At 40.9% G+C, this 16,084-nt stretch overlaps 1 protein-coding gene across 1 annotated transcript in view; it reads right to left on the bottom strand.

The window, feature by feature from the left end:
- Positions 1-7,223: 7,223 nt before the first annotated feature.
- CD109 (CD109 molecule) overlaps positions 7,224-16,084 on the bottom strand; it is a 134,555-nt gene continuing 125,694 nt past the window's right edge. The window contains exons 31-33 of the mRNA XM_027550947.1: positions 11,742-11,889; positions 9,661-9,763; positions 7,224-7,726 (exon numbers count right to left, since the gene is read on the bottom strand). Of these exons, the coding sequence (XP_027406748.1) occupies positions 7,551-7,726; positions 9,661-9,763; positions 11,742-11,889 (427 nt within the window). The 3' untranslated portion in view covers positions 7,224-7,550. The remainder of the gene's footprint in view (positions 7,727-9,660; positions 9,764-11,741; positions 11,890-16,084) is intronic.

The following is a 16,084-nucleotide window of genomic DNA, read 5'->3' as shown; positions in this document are numbered from 1 at the left end:
CCTTCTTAAACTGTGATATAGTCACCAGGCAAAACACCCTGAAACGTGCAGGGTATACTGAAATGAATCACGGCCCTTGTTGAGAAACTGGAGGCATTTGCTCCCTTGTCAATGACTCGGAAAAAAGCCATCCGGTCTTCTTCTGTGTGTTCTGCCACTTGATGTCCCCCTCATCCTGAACGCATGCAGTTCTCCAAATTTCGAGAAAATCAAAGAGAGTAAAAGTCTCTACCAATCAGAGCAAAGAATCTTCCAAAGTCCTCTCAGTATTCCTCCTCCCTGGGGACGTGACCTCACAGGAGAACAGCCAGAAGAGAGAAGGCTCTGGCTCCCAGCTCATGGGACGTGAAGAAGCTGAAGGCAAAAGGGGAGACACAGTGCTTGCCTGAGAGGGAGTCACTGACAGAGAAAGGGAAAAATGACGGGAACTTCAGAATGCAAAACAGAGATGGTAGACCTGGGAAGAAGAGGGCGATGGCTTACAGAGAGCCTCAGGGATGCACCCAGAGGTGCTCTGCCAGCACAGGAGGGGTCCTCGCGGGGACGTTGCAGAGTCTGGGAGGCGATGCCTCACATTCCTAATACAGTCGGTGGGATCAACAAAACTAGATCAAAGGGCACAAGAGCCCCATATCTGAACCTCCATAATCTGGATTCATCACTGGTAACCTTGAATACAGGCTTCCCAGGTGGCTCAGTGGTAAAGGATCCACCTGCCAATGCAGGAGACACGGGTTCGATCCTTGGGTCAGGAAGATCCCCTGGAGAAGGGAATGGCAACCCACTACAGTATTCTTGCCTGGAGAATCCCATGGACAGAGGAGCCTGGTGAGCTACAGTCAATGGGGTCGCAAAAGAGTCAGACAAGACTTAGCAACTAAAACAATAGCAATGACCTTGAATATACCGTTACTTGAAACTTCTACAAGGACCCATTTTGGATCACCTTAGCAGAAACAATGACCCGGGGCAAGAGTAGGAAGGAGAAGAGAACCCATCCGCCCCAGCAGAGCACCCTATCTCGTCCATTGTGAGTATCAGAGATTATGTCAGAGCAGGCTGTGAGCTTCAAAGGGACCCACCCAGAAGGAACAACTCAACTAGAGAATGAGAGAATTCCTTTACCTTCTACCCAGAGTTATGCACATCAGTTCAGTCACTCACTCATGTCTGACTCTTGGCGACCCCATGGACTGCAGCACGCCAGGCCTCCCTTTCCATCACCAACTCCCAGAGCTTACTCAAACTTATGTCCATTGAGTCAGTGCTGCCATCCAACCATCTCATCCTCTGCCATCCCCTTCTCCTCCTGCCCTCAATCTTTCCCAGCATCAGAATCTTTTCAAATGAGTCAGTTCTTCACATCAGGTAGCCAAAGTATTGGAGTTTTAGCTTCAGCATCAGTCCTTCCAATGAATATTCAGGACTGATTTCCTTTAGGATGGACTGGTTGATCTCCTTACAGTACAAAGGACTCCCCAGTCTCCAATCTAAGTTTTCTAGGGTTGAGATACAGATTTATTTGTTAATCTAAATATGAATATCTTCTCAGTGATTCCAATGACTTATTTAAGGAATTCATTAATTGACACTGAATTGAGACATTGAATTAATTAACTCGAGTCATTAAGTTGACTCGGTGATCTAGAAGTTCCCAGCATCATTTAGCTAAGGAGTTTCTCAACCATAGAACTATTGATATTTGCCTCTCTTGATATCTGCCCTTTGTTGTGGGTTCGGGCACTGCAGGATGTCTAACAGCAGCCTTGTTCTCTACCCACTAGATGCCAGTAGCACTATCTTCAGTTGTGACCAAAAAAAAAAAAAACCATCTCCAGTCATTGCCAAGTGTCACCCACGGTCAAAATCATCCCCAGTTGAGAACCACTATACTGTCTTTAGGGGGCTTCCCAGGTGGCTCAGTGGTAAAGAACCTGCCTACCAGTGCAGGAGATGCAGAAGACGTGGGTTTAATCCCTGGGTCAGGAAGAGCCCCTGGAGTAGGAAATACCAGCTGGCTCCAGTATTCTTACTTGGAAAATTCCATGGACAGAAGAGCCTGGAGGGCCACAGTCCATGGGGTCCCAAAGAGTCAGACTGTGCAGGCATGCACACTATCTTTAACATTTCACAGAAGCCTAGAAAATTTGTGGCAAGAAAACTGTTAACACCAAGGAGAAATCAAGAAAATATACCTGAAATGTTTGTGGATGCAGGAGTCCATGCCTCAATTTTCCTGGGTATACAAACTGCACATTCTATGTGCTCAGTCACTCAGTCATGTTCGAGTCTGTGGCCGCATGGACTGTGGCCCACCAGGCTCCTCCGTCCATGGTATTTTCCAAGCAAGAACACTGAAGCCAGTTGCCATTTACTACTCCAGGGGATCTTCCCAACCCAGGGATCAAAACTGCATCTCTCACGTCTCCTGCATTAGTAGGCAGATTCTTTACCACTAGCATCATCTGGGAAGCCCGTGCATTCTGTATTTCCGCATAAGTTCCAGAAGCTAAGTGAGTCCTCACCTCACATCTTTCATTTGTGTATCACTTACCTCTCCACACATCCCACTCCAACAAGTGCAAAGAATGAGGAGGGAGGTGAAGGCAGCTGGAGGCCAAGTTTCTCTTTCATTATGTCCAAATCTAACAATAATCACCCCTCAAATCTACTTTCAGACATCCCATTCCTCACCATTAAACAGGTTTAGGTAAAAGAGATGCGCTATACACATGATATAAAATAAAAACAGCACTGGTAATAAATCAATGGAAATTTTCATTTTTATTGATAAACCATGATTTCCTATTGAATACATAATCAAGTACAATTAACAATATAACAGCACTCTAAAATTTAAACTTTCAGAATCACCCTGGTTCAATATATAAAGCTTTAGTTTCTGTGAAAAAGTTTTATTTCAATAGTATCCTTCTTATATGCAAACAAGGTCCTAAAATAGATTTATGAATAAAATTTTATAAAGCATACTATGTACTGAAGAAATTGACTCTACCACATCAACTGCACCCCAGTAAAAATCCAAAACATAAAGGTGTGAAGGACCAGAATAGAGCCACATTCTATTACATCTATCAAAGTTAAATCTAAAGATCTGTAAGTGGAACATGGATCTATCCTCTACCACTGATTCAATACCCTGACAGCAGGGTGGTAAATCATGGCCTCATGACACGGAATTTTTCTTAAATATGTACCAATATCATTACAAAGACACACACATACCAATGTGTAAGTGTCTTGTGAATTGAGAAACTCAGAAATCACCCAGGAAATATCTATTTCCCTGTATTATAACTACTGAAATGAAACGGCAACATTTTATGGAACAATGCATGTGGCACCGTCTTCTGATGAGGCACATGAAAACACAACTCAATGGCTAGAATAGTTTTGAAACAAGCCTACTCACAACTGATATATTCTTCATTAAAAATGTATATTTATTGCTTAGTTTCCTGAAGAAAGTAGTGATAAAAATAACTGCACCTCAAATTACTCCCAATACAACTTAAGATATTTAATATTAACATGAATATCAATTGAGTAGATGACAGGAAATTTTTAAGTTCTTAAATGTGGTATGCTTTACTGGATTTGAAAACAAACAAAAAATAGTATATTCTTCTAATAGAAGCCTCTTAGGGTATATAAGGGTACATATACTTAAGGTTCTGAAGCTTCTCCAAGAGTCAGTCTACTAACTGACTTAAATTTACAAAATGCAAGAAAATGATGCACCCAAGAATAAGTAATGGCACCTGGACCCATGGGAGCTACCTGATGAACTCCAAGTAAGTAGTGTCTTTATGATAAAGAACCTTGTCAGGGAGGTATTTATAACATATTTTTATAAAAATCAGTATTAAACTTTAATAAAGCCAATTAGAAGTGAGGTTATTACAAAAAACTCCAGATTACATGCTGGAAGACTAATAAAATGGCTCCTTTAAAGAATGATAAAGAAAAATCATAGCTCCAATTTTTAAAACTGGATAGTCAGAAATGTTGAATGATATCAAAATGAATGATATCAAAATAATTGAATTGGATCAAAATAATCAAAATAAAGATTACTAGCATTCTGTTGCCAGAATATTTGTAACTAAATTTAACATAAAAAGTAATTATGGTTAAATATAACCTTTTTAAAAAAATCATTACACTCAGGCTCAAAAAATGGAAGCAGGGAGACTTATGCTATGTACAATTCTGAAAATTCCCACATGTAGAATATAGCACTGCATACGTAAGTAACAAAATGTTAGGCAATAAGCATATATCTGGATTTTAACACAATGTTCCACAGATTAAATATAACCAAAATACTAAACCAAATTTATTGTTAGAGTATTTTTTAAAACATTAAGTATAACAGGACAATACAATAAAAGGAATCCTTTCACTGACCCAACATATTTTAATGGGTTTTAATTACTTTTTTAGAATTATAACTAAAGGCAGTAACATGCTGAAACCAAATATACTAGCGTTGATCTGTCCTTGAATTTATGTGGCTACTAGTTATTCCCAACATTCCGTGTCTGGAACCCCTGGCCAGTCAAAACTGGAAGTGACATATGCTGGTGTCTTAATAATGAGGTTCCCACTCAGCAGGAAAGAAGGAGAGACTTCAGATTTATATCAGTGAATGAAACTGAGGGCACTGGAGAAGTTTCAGGAAAGTAAAAGGCAAAACAAGGTTTTTAGTATTGTTACTCATAGCATGTGCAGAAGAGAGTGAATGACGCCAGTTCCTGCTACTACTGCTCTCCTTTAACCCAGACGCCTGTGGCTTTTCTGGACCCTCTTCATCCCAGCCCGGCTGTCACAGAGCCTGCCTCCAAGAGGCATCCCCACTGCCTGCACACCTCCAACCACGGACCGCCCTCTCCCCCACTCCGTCCATTCCTGCTCTTCCTCCTCAATCCCATCCTCCTCCTCACTTTCAATACGTTTTAATACATCTGTAATGAATTTTTAATACATTAAAATATTAGTTACAAAGTGAGTGTTTAACCTGAAACTCTGAAATAATTCACAGAAAAATACAGGATTTCTAGTTTTTAAATGAGGAAATAACATTTTTTAAAAGCTACACCGTCTTCCAATGGTTTTCCATTCTTGTGTTCCCTAAGATTCTATACTTCAAGTCTGGTATGAACAGTATATAAGCTACAGAATAGAAGGCTGTTGATGGGTAGTCAGAGTTTCTCTAGGCAGTGGGGCTGGGGAAGCGGGATCCTTTGCGAACCCTCCTCCAAGTTCATTTTAAGATATTTTCACCTCCAAAGAAGTCCTAACATATAAAAGCCAAAAATCCCACACAGGGAGGTCCAAACCCAAGTGTCTTTTTCAGATCAGACTGTTTCAAAGGGGTAACACAACTAAAAACTTTTCCCCACTTGAAAGTATGTACAAGAAAATTATATATTTGTTATTTAACTGCTCTCTCTCCATAGACCACCCTCTGAGGATCTATTGTCTACATTCAGAATTCAAGCTTTAAAAACCTGAATATTAGTAATTCCTACCTTTGTGTCCAAAATATCCATAAGCAATCCATGAATATCCACTCCACTGTAATTTCTTTAAAGTCACTAAAATAAAAACATTCTTTCCAAAATTCACTTTAAAATATATTATTTATATATTTTAATTTTGGATTTATTTTTAAACAGCTGAAAATAGTATAACACAGCTTCTTTGGAGCCCATGATAATTACATTTCTACATCCCCTTGAGATAAATGCTGAGTTCAGGAGTAAAAATTAAACCACTTTTTGGATTTAGTAAAAGATCTTTACATTTTTTGATGTATCTAAAATATTTCAATATTTTTCAAATGGAAAGAAGAAACAAAGAAGAGAAGGAAAGGAAAAATAAAAAAAAAAAAGAAAGAGGTGAGAAAAGAGGACAAACAGGAAAGGAAGAAGAAAGGAATCTTTCTTTAAAACTTCACTCACATTAATGAGTATTATTCTTCTGTACCACGTAACCAATGAGCCAGATGCTCAAAATTCAAGAATCTTCTGTAAGGTTCAGAGCAAGCATTAGATGTCAGTGTACAGCTGGTGGTCTGATGCTCAGATACCTGAATCTAGAAGGTTCCACAGGACCCTGGCCAACAGTGTACAGTACTTCACATCTCTCTGACCCCCATCAAACCCCAGCTTCCTTCCCAGACAACAGGGAGGTCAGTCTGCTGCATCTCATACAGGATTCAGTTGTGTCCCCCTGGTGGCTCAGATGGTAAAGAATCCACCTGCAAAGCAGGAGACCTGGGTTCAAGCCCTCGGTTGGGAAAATCCCCGGGAGAAGGGAATGGCTACCCACTCCAGCATTCTTGGGGAGAATTCCATGGACAGAGGAGCCTGGTGGACTGCAGTCCATGGGGTCGTAAAAAGTCAGACATGACTGAGTGACTAACACTTTCATTTTCCAACTGAGCATTCCCCATGACTCACATGTGTCTCCTGGTCTAGGATCTTCTTGTCCAAGTCCCATAAGGCACATGTGGCAATGCTCTGTGACCCTCAGCCAGAACAAAGCCTGCGTGTGGGGCTGGAGGCTGGGTACACAGAGATCACCCAGGGCTCCTCTGATCACTTTTCAGTGACCTCAACCTCTGAGCCATGGGCAGCACAGTAAAGACCAGTCTCTCTGCTTCTCTCCAGAGGGAAAACAGGCAAAAACCAAGGGATGGGGTATGTGACTACATCTAGAGTGGAACAACATCATTTTCCTTAAAAAAAAAAAAAAAATCACCACCTCCATCCTAAAGAAAAACACTACATCTGATCAAGAAAGATGTACTGAGACCATGGGCTTCCCAGGGGGCACTAGTGGGAAAGACCCTGTCTGCCAACGCAGGAGACATGGGTTCAATCCCTGGGTGGGGAAGATCCTCTGGAGGAGGGCATGGCAACCCACTCCAGTATTCTTGCCTGGAGAATCCCATGGACAGAGGAGCCTGGTGGGTTCACAGGATCAAAAAGAGTCGCACAGGACTGAAGCGACTTAGCACAGCAGAGCACAGCACTGAGACCGCTGGGGTGGGTGGGGTGGGCAGGGGTTTGGGGCAGATACAGAAGGGAAGGAACAAGCTCTTCCCTTGAGCTTGTTTCACCATTTAAAGCAGAGACTGACATATAGCAGTGCTTAAGAAACCAGGCTCATTTCCTCTAGAAAAAATGAAAAGAATCATCTAAAATAATGCATTTATTCTGGAGAAAACAACACCTCCAAAAAAATCCTAAACGATTTTAAGAGGAGGAAATAAAAGAATACAGCTGCAATAATTCTTATTTTTTTGTTCCACACAGAAGTCAGGGGGGAAAAGCCATCTATGCAGCTACATACAAGGACCCGTTGTTATTAATACATCTCCCCCACTTCCACCCCTCTCCCAACTCATAAAAAGAAAAACATTGATTTTCCAAACAGAGGTAATATCTGATTATGAAGACAAGACAGTCGCATGTGGCTTTTGGAAATGCTAATGTTTCATGGAGTCTTTAGGAAACAAATCACGGCCAACGCTGCAGGAACAGAAGCGCGAGGCAGAGGAGGAGGAGGCCGGCGGTCAGGCGCGGGAGGTGGGCCGCGGCCGCGAGGTCGCAGGGGCCGCAGGCGAGCGCGTCCCCGCAGAGGTCACAGGAGGTCAGCTGCGCTCTGGAGTTGTAGCTTCTCACGGCTCGCCGCCCTGTTCAAAGAGGCAGACGTCGCTTTAGGTGCCCTCTGCGTTTAGAAACAGGTAATCTGCCAAAACTTAAGAGCCTTTCGATACACTTTTCTGAGTTTTCTGTTCTTCACGTAATTTTATTTTTCTTTACAAGAAAAACAGCAAAACTGCTCACAAGGAGCCCAAACTGCGAAGCAAGTCCAAGAGAGAAACAGTGCTTTGAAGTCCTGTTTCGGTACCACCAGCAGCTGGCCGGCATTAAAAGAGAAAAAAACAGACCCTAGCTGCACAGCTCAGTCAAGCGCAACCTGAAACCCTTCCAGGAAAGGGAAAGGCTGTACCTTGAGGATGTTTTAACCTCCTTGAGACTTCTTTTTTGGATGACATTTTCTATGCCTTCAAGTAAAGTTCTAATCATTAGAACTACTGAAGAGAAATATATTTACGTGGACTTTATTTTAAAATGCAAAAATATGAAAAGAACTCTGTGTCATGTCTCGTTTCAGTGTCTTAAAATGTTAAGCACATAGTGTCTAAAACTACTGAACTTGAGTAAATTTTACAGTACAAGCTAATATTTTAAAAAACTAGATAAAGCACCAATAGCATTATAATAAACTTACTATAAAGCATAAATGATTTTTATTTTTACAGTTTTTAAGAAACTATTTTCAAATTCCTTCATGGTTTTTCATTGTTTTAAATTTAATAAATATGCTTTCTGACTCTAGGGTTTTTCAGAATGGGTTTTATTATCCTGATCTTACCCATGTTTTCATTTTAAATGCCCCCCAATACATAAGTCATTTTCCACAAAAAAACTTTACGGAGATTGAATCTTTTTTGCTTCTTAAATGTTTAAAATGTTCTCCATATACCTGAGAAATATCAATTGGAGAATCTTTCAACTAGGTTATTAAAGAAGAAATTTGGATAAATTCGTTATTTTGTCACTGAGTCTCTACCTGAGTCTTTCATCCTTTCACCAGGAAAAAAAAAATGCATCAGTTTGTTTCCAAAATGTCCCACAAGAACTGGGTGAATGCTCTACCTCAACTCCAACAGGAAGCAAAAGATGAGAGGAACTGGCTTGTTGACTTACGAGGAGAGCAAGGTGGTGCCACCCCTTGAATAACCTGCGAAGACTCCCAACCATGCGGACAGGTTCCTCGTACTCTAAGTGTAATTATCTACAATTGCCTGGGACATGAAAATGTTCACGATTCTCATGCATTCTGATGATTCTGAGCCACTCGGAGTGCTTAGCTTACTCAGGATGAATGTGATTACAAGCAGAAACGTTAGCCTGCAGGTCTCACACTGACAAAAAGTCACTCCCTGACTGAATGCAGATTTGTCCTGATCAGATCTCTACTTTCACATTCTAAAGTTCTAATGCTTTATAAAGTAAAAGTTACCAATAAAATCAAAGAAGCTCAAGTTATTTTTCAGACTATATTTTTCTTGAAATGATAAAAAAAAACCTGTTATAATAAATACATTTTAGCAAAACAATCTCCCTCAGTGAAGAAACAGCTAAACCCCACTGAGGTTTGCCAACACGGATGGTGTTCACGTTCTCTCCTGAAGAAGTCTTGTTTTAAAACCAGAACCAGATGGAGTGGGTGCTTGGAACAAGAGAACCTTGGAAACTGAACATAACTAGACTCTCTGTGTCAGTTTTTTTTTTTTTTAACTGTGAGTTGAAAACCTAAAATATTATGAGCAAAAACATCATTTTAATATATGCAAAGTGCTATCTTGTGATTACATTTTTATATTTTAATTATCCATTGTTTTCATTTAAATGGAAAGCTCACCTCCTGCTGCACCACCTCCTTCACACCCCAACTACACCCTCCCCCACAAAGCTAATTCAATAGCTGGTCACTTTGAATGAATGAATGAATGGCTGGCTTAACTCCTAAAGTACTGGAACTCCAGAACACACTTACTTGGTTCATAGTAGTCCACTATGGACACTGAAGCATCTTGTGTATTTGACACTCTAAAGCTTCTTACAGCAGGAATATCAACACAAAACTGGGTTTCATTTACCTTGAAAAATACAGAAGACTTTTAAAGAGGTGGCAGACTGTGTTCATGATAAAAGACATTTCTTTCTCTTATCATTTATCAAACAGTTACAGAAATTAGCATTTAGGGAGCATTTCTACACACCCAGTACTATGGTAAGCACTTTACATAAATCACATCATTTGTTTTGTAAAACAATCTTTGCATGATCAGTATGGTTCTTACTTCCATTTTACTGAAACAGATACTGAGAATTAGAGTAGTTAAGAATGCAGGAGCCCAGGGTGCATGCGCCTGGCCTTGGTGCTTCACCAAAAACCCTCTCTCAGTCTTGCACCCCATTCTGGTTGCTGCTACTGACTCACCCCAGTCCCCTTCTCTGGAGAATCACCCTCAGCTCATAGAAGCCACCTCATCCACTAAGTGAAGTAACCTCAGAGTCAGGGTGGCATAGCCCCCAACCAGTAAGGTACAAAAGGCCAGCCTCTTTGCTTCCAGGAAAGATACTTAATGCCAATCTGGCAAAAAATACTAGTTAAGGAATCTGAAATTAATACATTCCTTCAAACATTTCATTCCATACCAATTAGCAGGTAGTGAAAAGTCAATCAGTAAAAATGTAATGGACACTAAAAATAACCATTAACAAGAACATCACAGACATAGGACAAACTCCAAACATAATTACATTATTAAATATATAAACATTAAATGCATTTTTCAAACTCTAAATTAGGCCCATGACTGTCAAGCAGTATTTAATATATGGAAATTACTGAACAGCAAAGAGACTTTGAATTTGTTTTAACAGCTTTATAACCAAAGTGGTTTTTGAAGTCTTAAAACAATTAGAATATTTAGGAACTAGCTTTTTAAAAGCAGAATCACTGCTAAAGCAATATAATTCTGATTCACACTTTGCAAAACTGGAATAAGAAACATATGTATTCCCCCTTCGTAACATTAAATCCTAAGAACACTTAAAACTCAATTTCAACTCCACATATAAATTTCATGTAGATGTCAGAAGAATAAACTTTCATGGCAGCAGTTTTGAGACATAACAAGTAGAGTCTTGAATTCCACACTTATCTTTCTCACAATATTTTATGCACCTTATTCCTGAATCCATAATTTTCATACAGGAATGGGAAGAGTACATGAAAATTATATAATTATATTATATAATGATTTTCTATAAAGACCAAACCTCTGAAAATATTCTATGATTCAAGCAGCTAACTTTTCAGTGCAGGAATGTTAATCCTTTGGGATGTATTAAATGCTTTTTCTTTCATGAAAGCACCCTGCACTGGGTCTTCACTGCTGCTGTGGGCTTTCTCTAGCTGTAGCGAGCAGGGGCTCCTCTCCAGTTGTGGTCTGCAGTTCTCGTTGCAGTGGCTTCTCTTGTTGCGGAGCATCAACTCTGGATGCTCAGGCTTCTCTCCGGTTGCAGCTTGTGGGCTCTAGAACGTGGGCTCAGGAACTGTGGTATATACTGCCCCGGGGCATATGGGACCCTAGTTCCAGACCAGGGATGGAACCTGGGTCCCTTGCATTGGCAGGAGGATTCTTAACCACTGAACCACCAGGGAAGTCCCTAATGAGCGTTTTAAAACATGTAATTAAAGCTTCCACCATCAGCAGCATTTAAATAAGTATGTTCAGCAATTCCTTGAAGCACAGGAGTTCTCTATTTGAGATCTGGACTATATTGTGGAAAACATATCACAACAATTTCTGGGTTGAACATCTGGTATGAAATAATTTCATTATCAAGACTTTCATTAGGCTCATCATTAATAGTAATTCTCTTTAATTTTATAATAATGTCTTGTTAGTGTTGACAATAGATGGTTGCCATGTGAAAGTCACTCAGGGACACCAAAAGCCAAAATAATGACATAAAGAAAACGTATAAAGTAAAGGTTCTTCTGAATACAGTAAAGAGTGGTGCTGTCAGTGGTTATGGGGGTGAAACTTAGGTTTCATTACTTACAGAGTCTAAGTAGAGGTTGAGTTTGCCATGGTCATGTTCTACTTTTTTCAGAGTATCACTCAGGGGAATGGCATCTGAGGACACAGTAAAACCACTGAGCAGGTTGACTTCCATAAGGGCCATGCCGCTTCTGGCTGGGCCCAGAAACCTAAATCAAGGATGACAGGAAGGACAAAAACCCTTTAGGAAAAACCTACAGCTGATGGCAAACTATCTTCATATAGAAACTAAAACTGCCAAGTGTTATTCCAAATATTTATTGTTTTGTTGAAATAAGTTACTGTAGAAAACTGTAAAAAGATAACCCTTTCTTTACAGGTCTGAAATTCCTATAACTTTCAACCATGTGAGGAAGAGAACAGTGGGTCCACCTGTCAGCCAGCATGAAATGCCTACAACACAGCCGGCTTGGGCCCTGGGCTGTAATGAGGGCAACCTTTGCCCCTTCAGCAGGCAACTCTGTTTTCCAGTGGTTGATTCCAAACCACATTGCATTTTTCATTTTCTCCAAAGTTGACGGCACTAACCTCCCCGGCTCAAGGCTAGGAACTGAAAAAGAGGCATCACTTGACCAGTTAGCAGGAGATGGCGGCCAAGTCTTCAACAACCTTTTCTTCATCCGGTTTTAGAAAAAGAAGACCCAGTAGGGAAGGTCCTTCCCTTTCTTCTCCCACATACTTGGTGCAAATTTTGTATTTTCTTTGGTCGCCTTGGGAGAATGACAAGCCTGGGAAAGTTTTATTACACTGCTTGTTTTCTAACCCTGCTGTACACATTGTGAGCATCAAAGCATCTGGGCACCAACAACGTTTTGTCTCCTTTAAAATAAATATTTTTCTAAAAAAGACTAGGTGGCAAGAGCTTTTACTTTGGATCTGAAGGAGCCCAATGTCATTATGGAAAGGAGTTTGTCTCCAAGATGGAAGTCTCAGCATCGTTCAGTTAAGTTCCTGTTGTCCTTTAAGTGGCAAAAGCAAGAAGGGCCAGTAGAAAATCTTGCTTTTCAAAGCAGCAAACCGATGCCTGCCAAACATGACTGATTGAAAAGCCATACAGAACAAGTGCCGACTGTGGCTGGCTGGCAACCCAGGCAGTCAAAACCATCTGCTGGTAATGTGCTCAAGAAGAGATGCTGTTGAAAACCAATATGGGCATTAAAATTGGAAGGCTTTTAGAGACGAGAAAAACAGCCAACCTGCCTAGATTCAACAACTGCAGTGTATCATCAGAAGTGCCTTAGCTGACCTGGTCTTTCCACCAGCCAGGGGCAGAACTTGTTAAACTGCCATGCCACAGAGAAACCCCGTCTGAGGTGAGTAAGAGCTTGGACCTTACTGACGAGAATAAAGGGCCTGAAACACCAGTTTTTCTTTTTATAAAGTGTCACTGAAAGAATTCATTTAGAATGCTATTTGTATTTCATGGCAGATTTTTCTCAGAAGACTAGTTGCAGCGTCTAAATCCTTTTTATAAAGCCCCCAACCCTGATTAAAACACTTACCTTCTCCAGATCCTCCACACACACACACACACACACACACACAAAAGATATAGATGTCCTCTACATAGCAAAGTTTGTTGCCCATCTGACTCCTGATGCTGGAATAATGATCCTGCATTTTTACCTGAGCCCCTTATAGTGAAGCCCCATCATGGTCTGAATCTCAGTTTCACTTCTGTCTTCACCTGACCTCCCTAAGAGGTAAAATCCATCTCATTGCCCCATAAGAGCAATTTGCCCTTTTCAAAACTAGAATTTTATTGACTTGCTCTAACAGCTCTTTGAAGGAAACCACCCTCCTCAGGAAAGCTCTTTTCTTGTCATTTTAGCAAAGCTGTATTGTAACTAACCTTAAACCAGGCACCCCCAGGTTCTGCTCACTTCTGGCCCAAGCACACTTCCCAAATCTTTTGGTCACACAGTATCTTGCCCAACCTGTTGGTTCTTTCCATAGATCAAAGGAGTACAAATGAAGAATAAAGAATTAACAGATGGCCAGATCTCTTCCCTAGCTTCCCCTTTAGTAATCTCATGAACAAACTGTGTGAACAAGACAGAACCTAGAGGAGAATCGTAAGAAGTCGACAAGCCTGCATGCAGGGCAAGGTGGTGATGGCTCTGACTCCCATCTCAATGACTGACTGAGACTGTTTTCCCAGTTTCCCTTTAAAAACCATTACTACTGAGCAGAATCCTCGGAGCTGGTCTCAGGACATGAGTCCACCTTCTCCCCAGACTGCCAGTTTTTCTTAATAAAGCATCTTTCCTTTCGACCAGCAACTGTCTCTTGGGTATTGATTTCTAAACAGCCAGCAGCCAAACCTGAGTTCAGTAACATTGTTTTCAGGAATCATTTTTATTAATTTTTGTCTCCTCTTTCAAATGTGAAGATAAGGCTGTATCATTTTGGCTAACCTTAATATTCCAAATCCTGACACTACATAATGGAAACTGAGCCAATATTTACTGAGTGAATGAATGACTAAAGGACTGAATGAGAAAAGCAGGGATAATAATAGCACCAACTTTATAGAATAAGTCTAAGGATTAAATGAGTTGCATGTGCAAGTCATGGTGCAATCCCTAGCATGTAAGTTTGTAATAAATGCAGATACTGTGCTGTGCTTAGTCACTCAGTTGTGTCCTACTCTTTGAGACACCATGGATACCAGCCTGCCAGGATCCTCTGTCCACGGGGATTCTCCAAGCAAGAATACTGGAGTGGGTTGCCATGCCCTCCTCCAGGGGATTTTCCCAACCCAGGGATCGAACCCAGGTCTCCCACATTGCAGGCGGATTCTTTACTGTCTGAGCTACTGGGGAAGCCCAAATGCAGGTGGGTGTTGTTTAAATAATAATAATAACTTGATGTTGTTATTCTGGAACAGAGCCCAGTTTCAATTTTAGTGAAGTGTAACGGGAGTCCTACTTTCTCAGCTAAAAAGGAAGCCACCGCAGAGATTCTGATATCCCCGTGCTGCTGGTTCAAAATGCCCAAATAGGTGAGGAAGGGGGTAAACACATGTGGCAATTTATACTAACATCAGGAACAAGGAGACCCAAGATAGTAGGAATGGTAGCAGTAATGAAGAAGACTGGGTTCAGGCAATGGCTAAGAAGACTGACCACCTGGAGGAACACCTAGAGATGACCTTAGGAGGACCTGGAGATTCAGTATCACATCAGTGACATCCAGCCCACCAAGAGTCCAAGGTCAATCAGATGCTATAGTAAGTAAGTGTTACCCCTTCAGTCATGTCTGACTCTTCGAAACCCCATGGACAACTCCTGCCAGGCTCCTCTGTCCATATAATTCTCCAGGCAAGGGTACTGAATTCAGTAGCCATTCCCTTCTCCAGGGGATCTTCCTGACCCAGTGATGAAACCCGGGTCTCCCGCATTGCAGGCAGATTCTTTACTGTCCGAGCCACCAGGAAAGCCCAATCAGACACTATGGGATATTTAAAAAGGGCAGGCAGCAGCTCGTCAAGATCAGTGCATAACAGAGTAACACCCAGCTTAACCATAGTAGATAGACAAAGAAGAAACTATAAAGTCTCTTGATTTGAGAACTTTCTGAAGGAGTTGCTCTCAAACTGCTGTATGCATCAGAATAAGCAAGAAGGCTGAAGGTGGCTTCATAGACCCTGAATCTGTGAAGTCAGTAGTCTTGAAGTGGATACTTTTTGCTTAACAAGATCCTCAGATGCTCTGATAGAGAAGGAAATGGCAACCCACTCCAGAATTCTTGCCTGGAGGATCCCAGGGACGGGGGAGCCTGGTGGGCTGCCGTCTGTGGGGTCACACAGAGTCGGACACGACTGAAGTGACTTAGCAGCAGCAGCAACAGATGCTCTGGACACAGACCAAATTTAATAGTCACTTTATTAAATGCTCCCAGAAGCTGTAAGTGCCTAAATATCCAATGCAAAGATCTTCTAAATCAGAATTATTTCACTGTGTCTAAAAAAACTAGGCTCTTCATTGAACTTGCATACTTTTATGAAGTTCTGAGTTAAGTGCATAATACAAAAAGTTAAATGCGAACCTGGAATAATTGCTTAACGGAAAAATGACCAACAAAAAGAAATAATCTATTTTGGAATATTAATCATGATTCATTAAGGTTTTTGAATGGAAACAGTGGCAGACTTTATTTTCTTGGGCTCCAAAATCACTGCAGATGGTGACTGTAGCCACAAAATTAAAAGACGCTTGCTCCTTGGCAGGAAAGCTATGACAAATCTAAATAGCATATTAAAGCAGCAATATCACTTTGCCAACAAAGATCCATATAGTCAAAGCTATGGTTTTTCCAGTAGTCATGTACAGATGTGACAGT

The sequence above is a fragment of the Bos indicus x Bos taurus genome, chromosome 9 (assembly GCF_003369695.1).
Source record: "Bos indicus x Bos taurus breed Angus x Brahman F1 hybrid chromosome 9, Bos_hybrid_MaternalHap_v2.0, whole genome shotgun sequence".
Lineage (NCBI taxonomy): Eukaryota > Metazoa > Chordata > Mammalia > Artiodactyla > Bovidae > Bos > Bos indicus x Bos taurus.
Note: the sequence above shows the minus strand (reverse complement) of the source record. Positions and strands in the feature narration are given on the sequence as shown.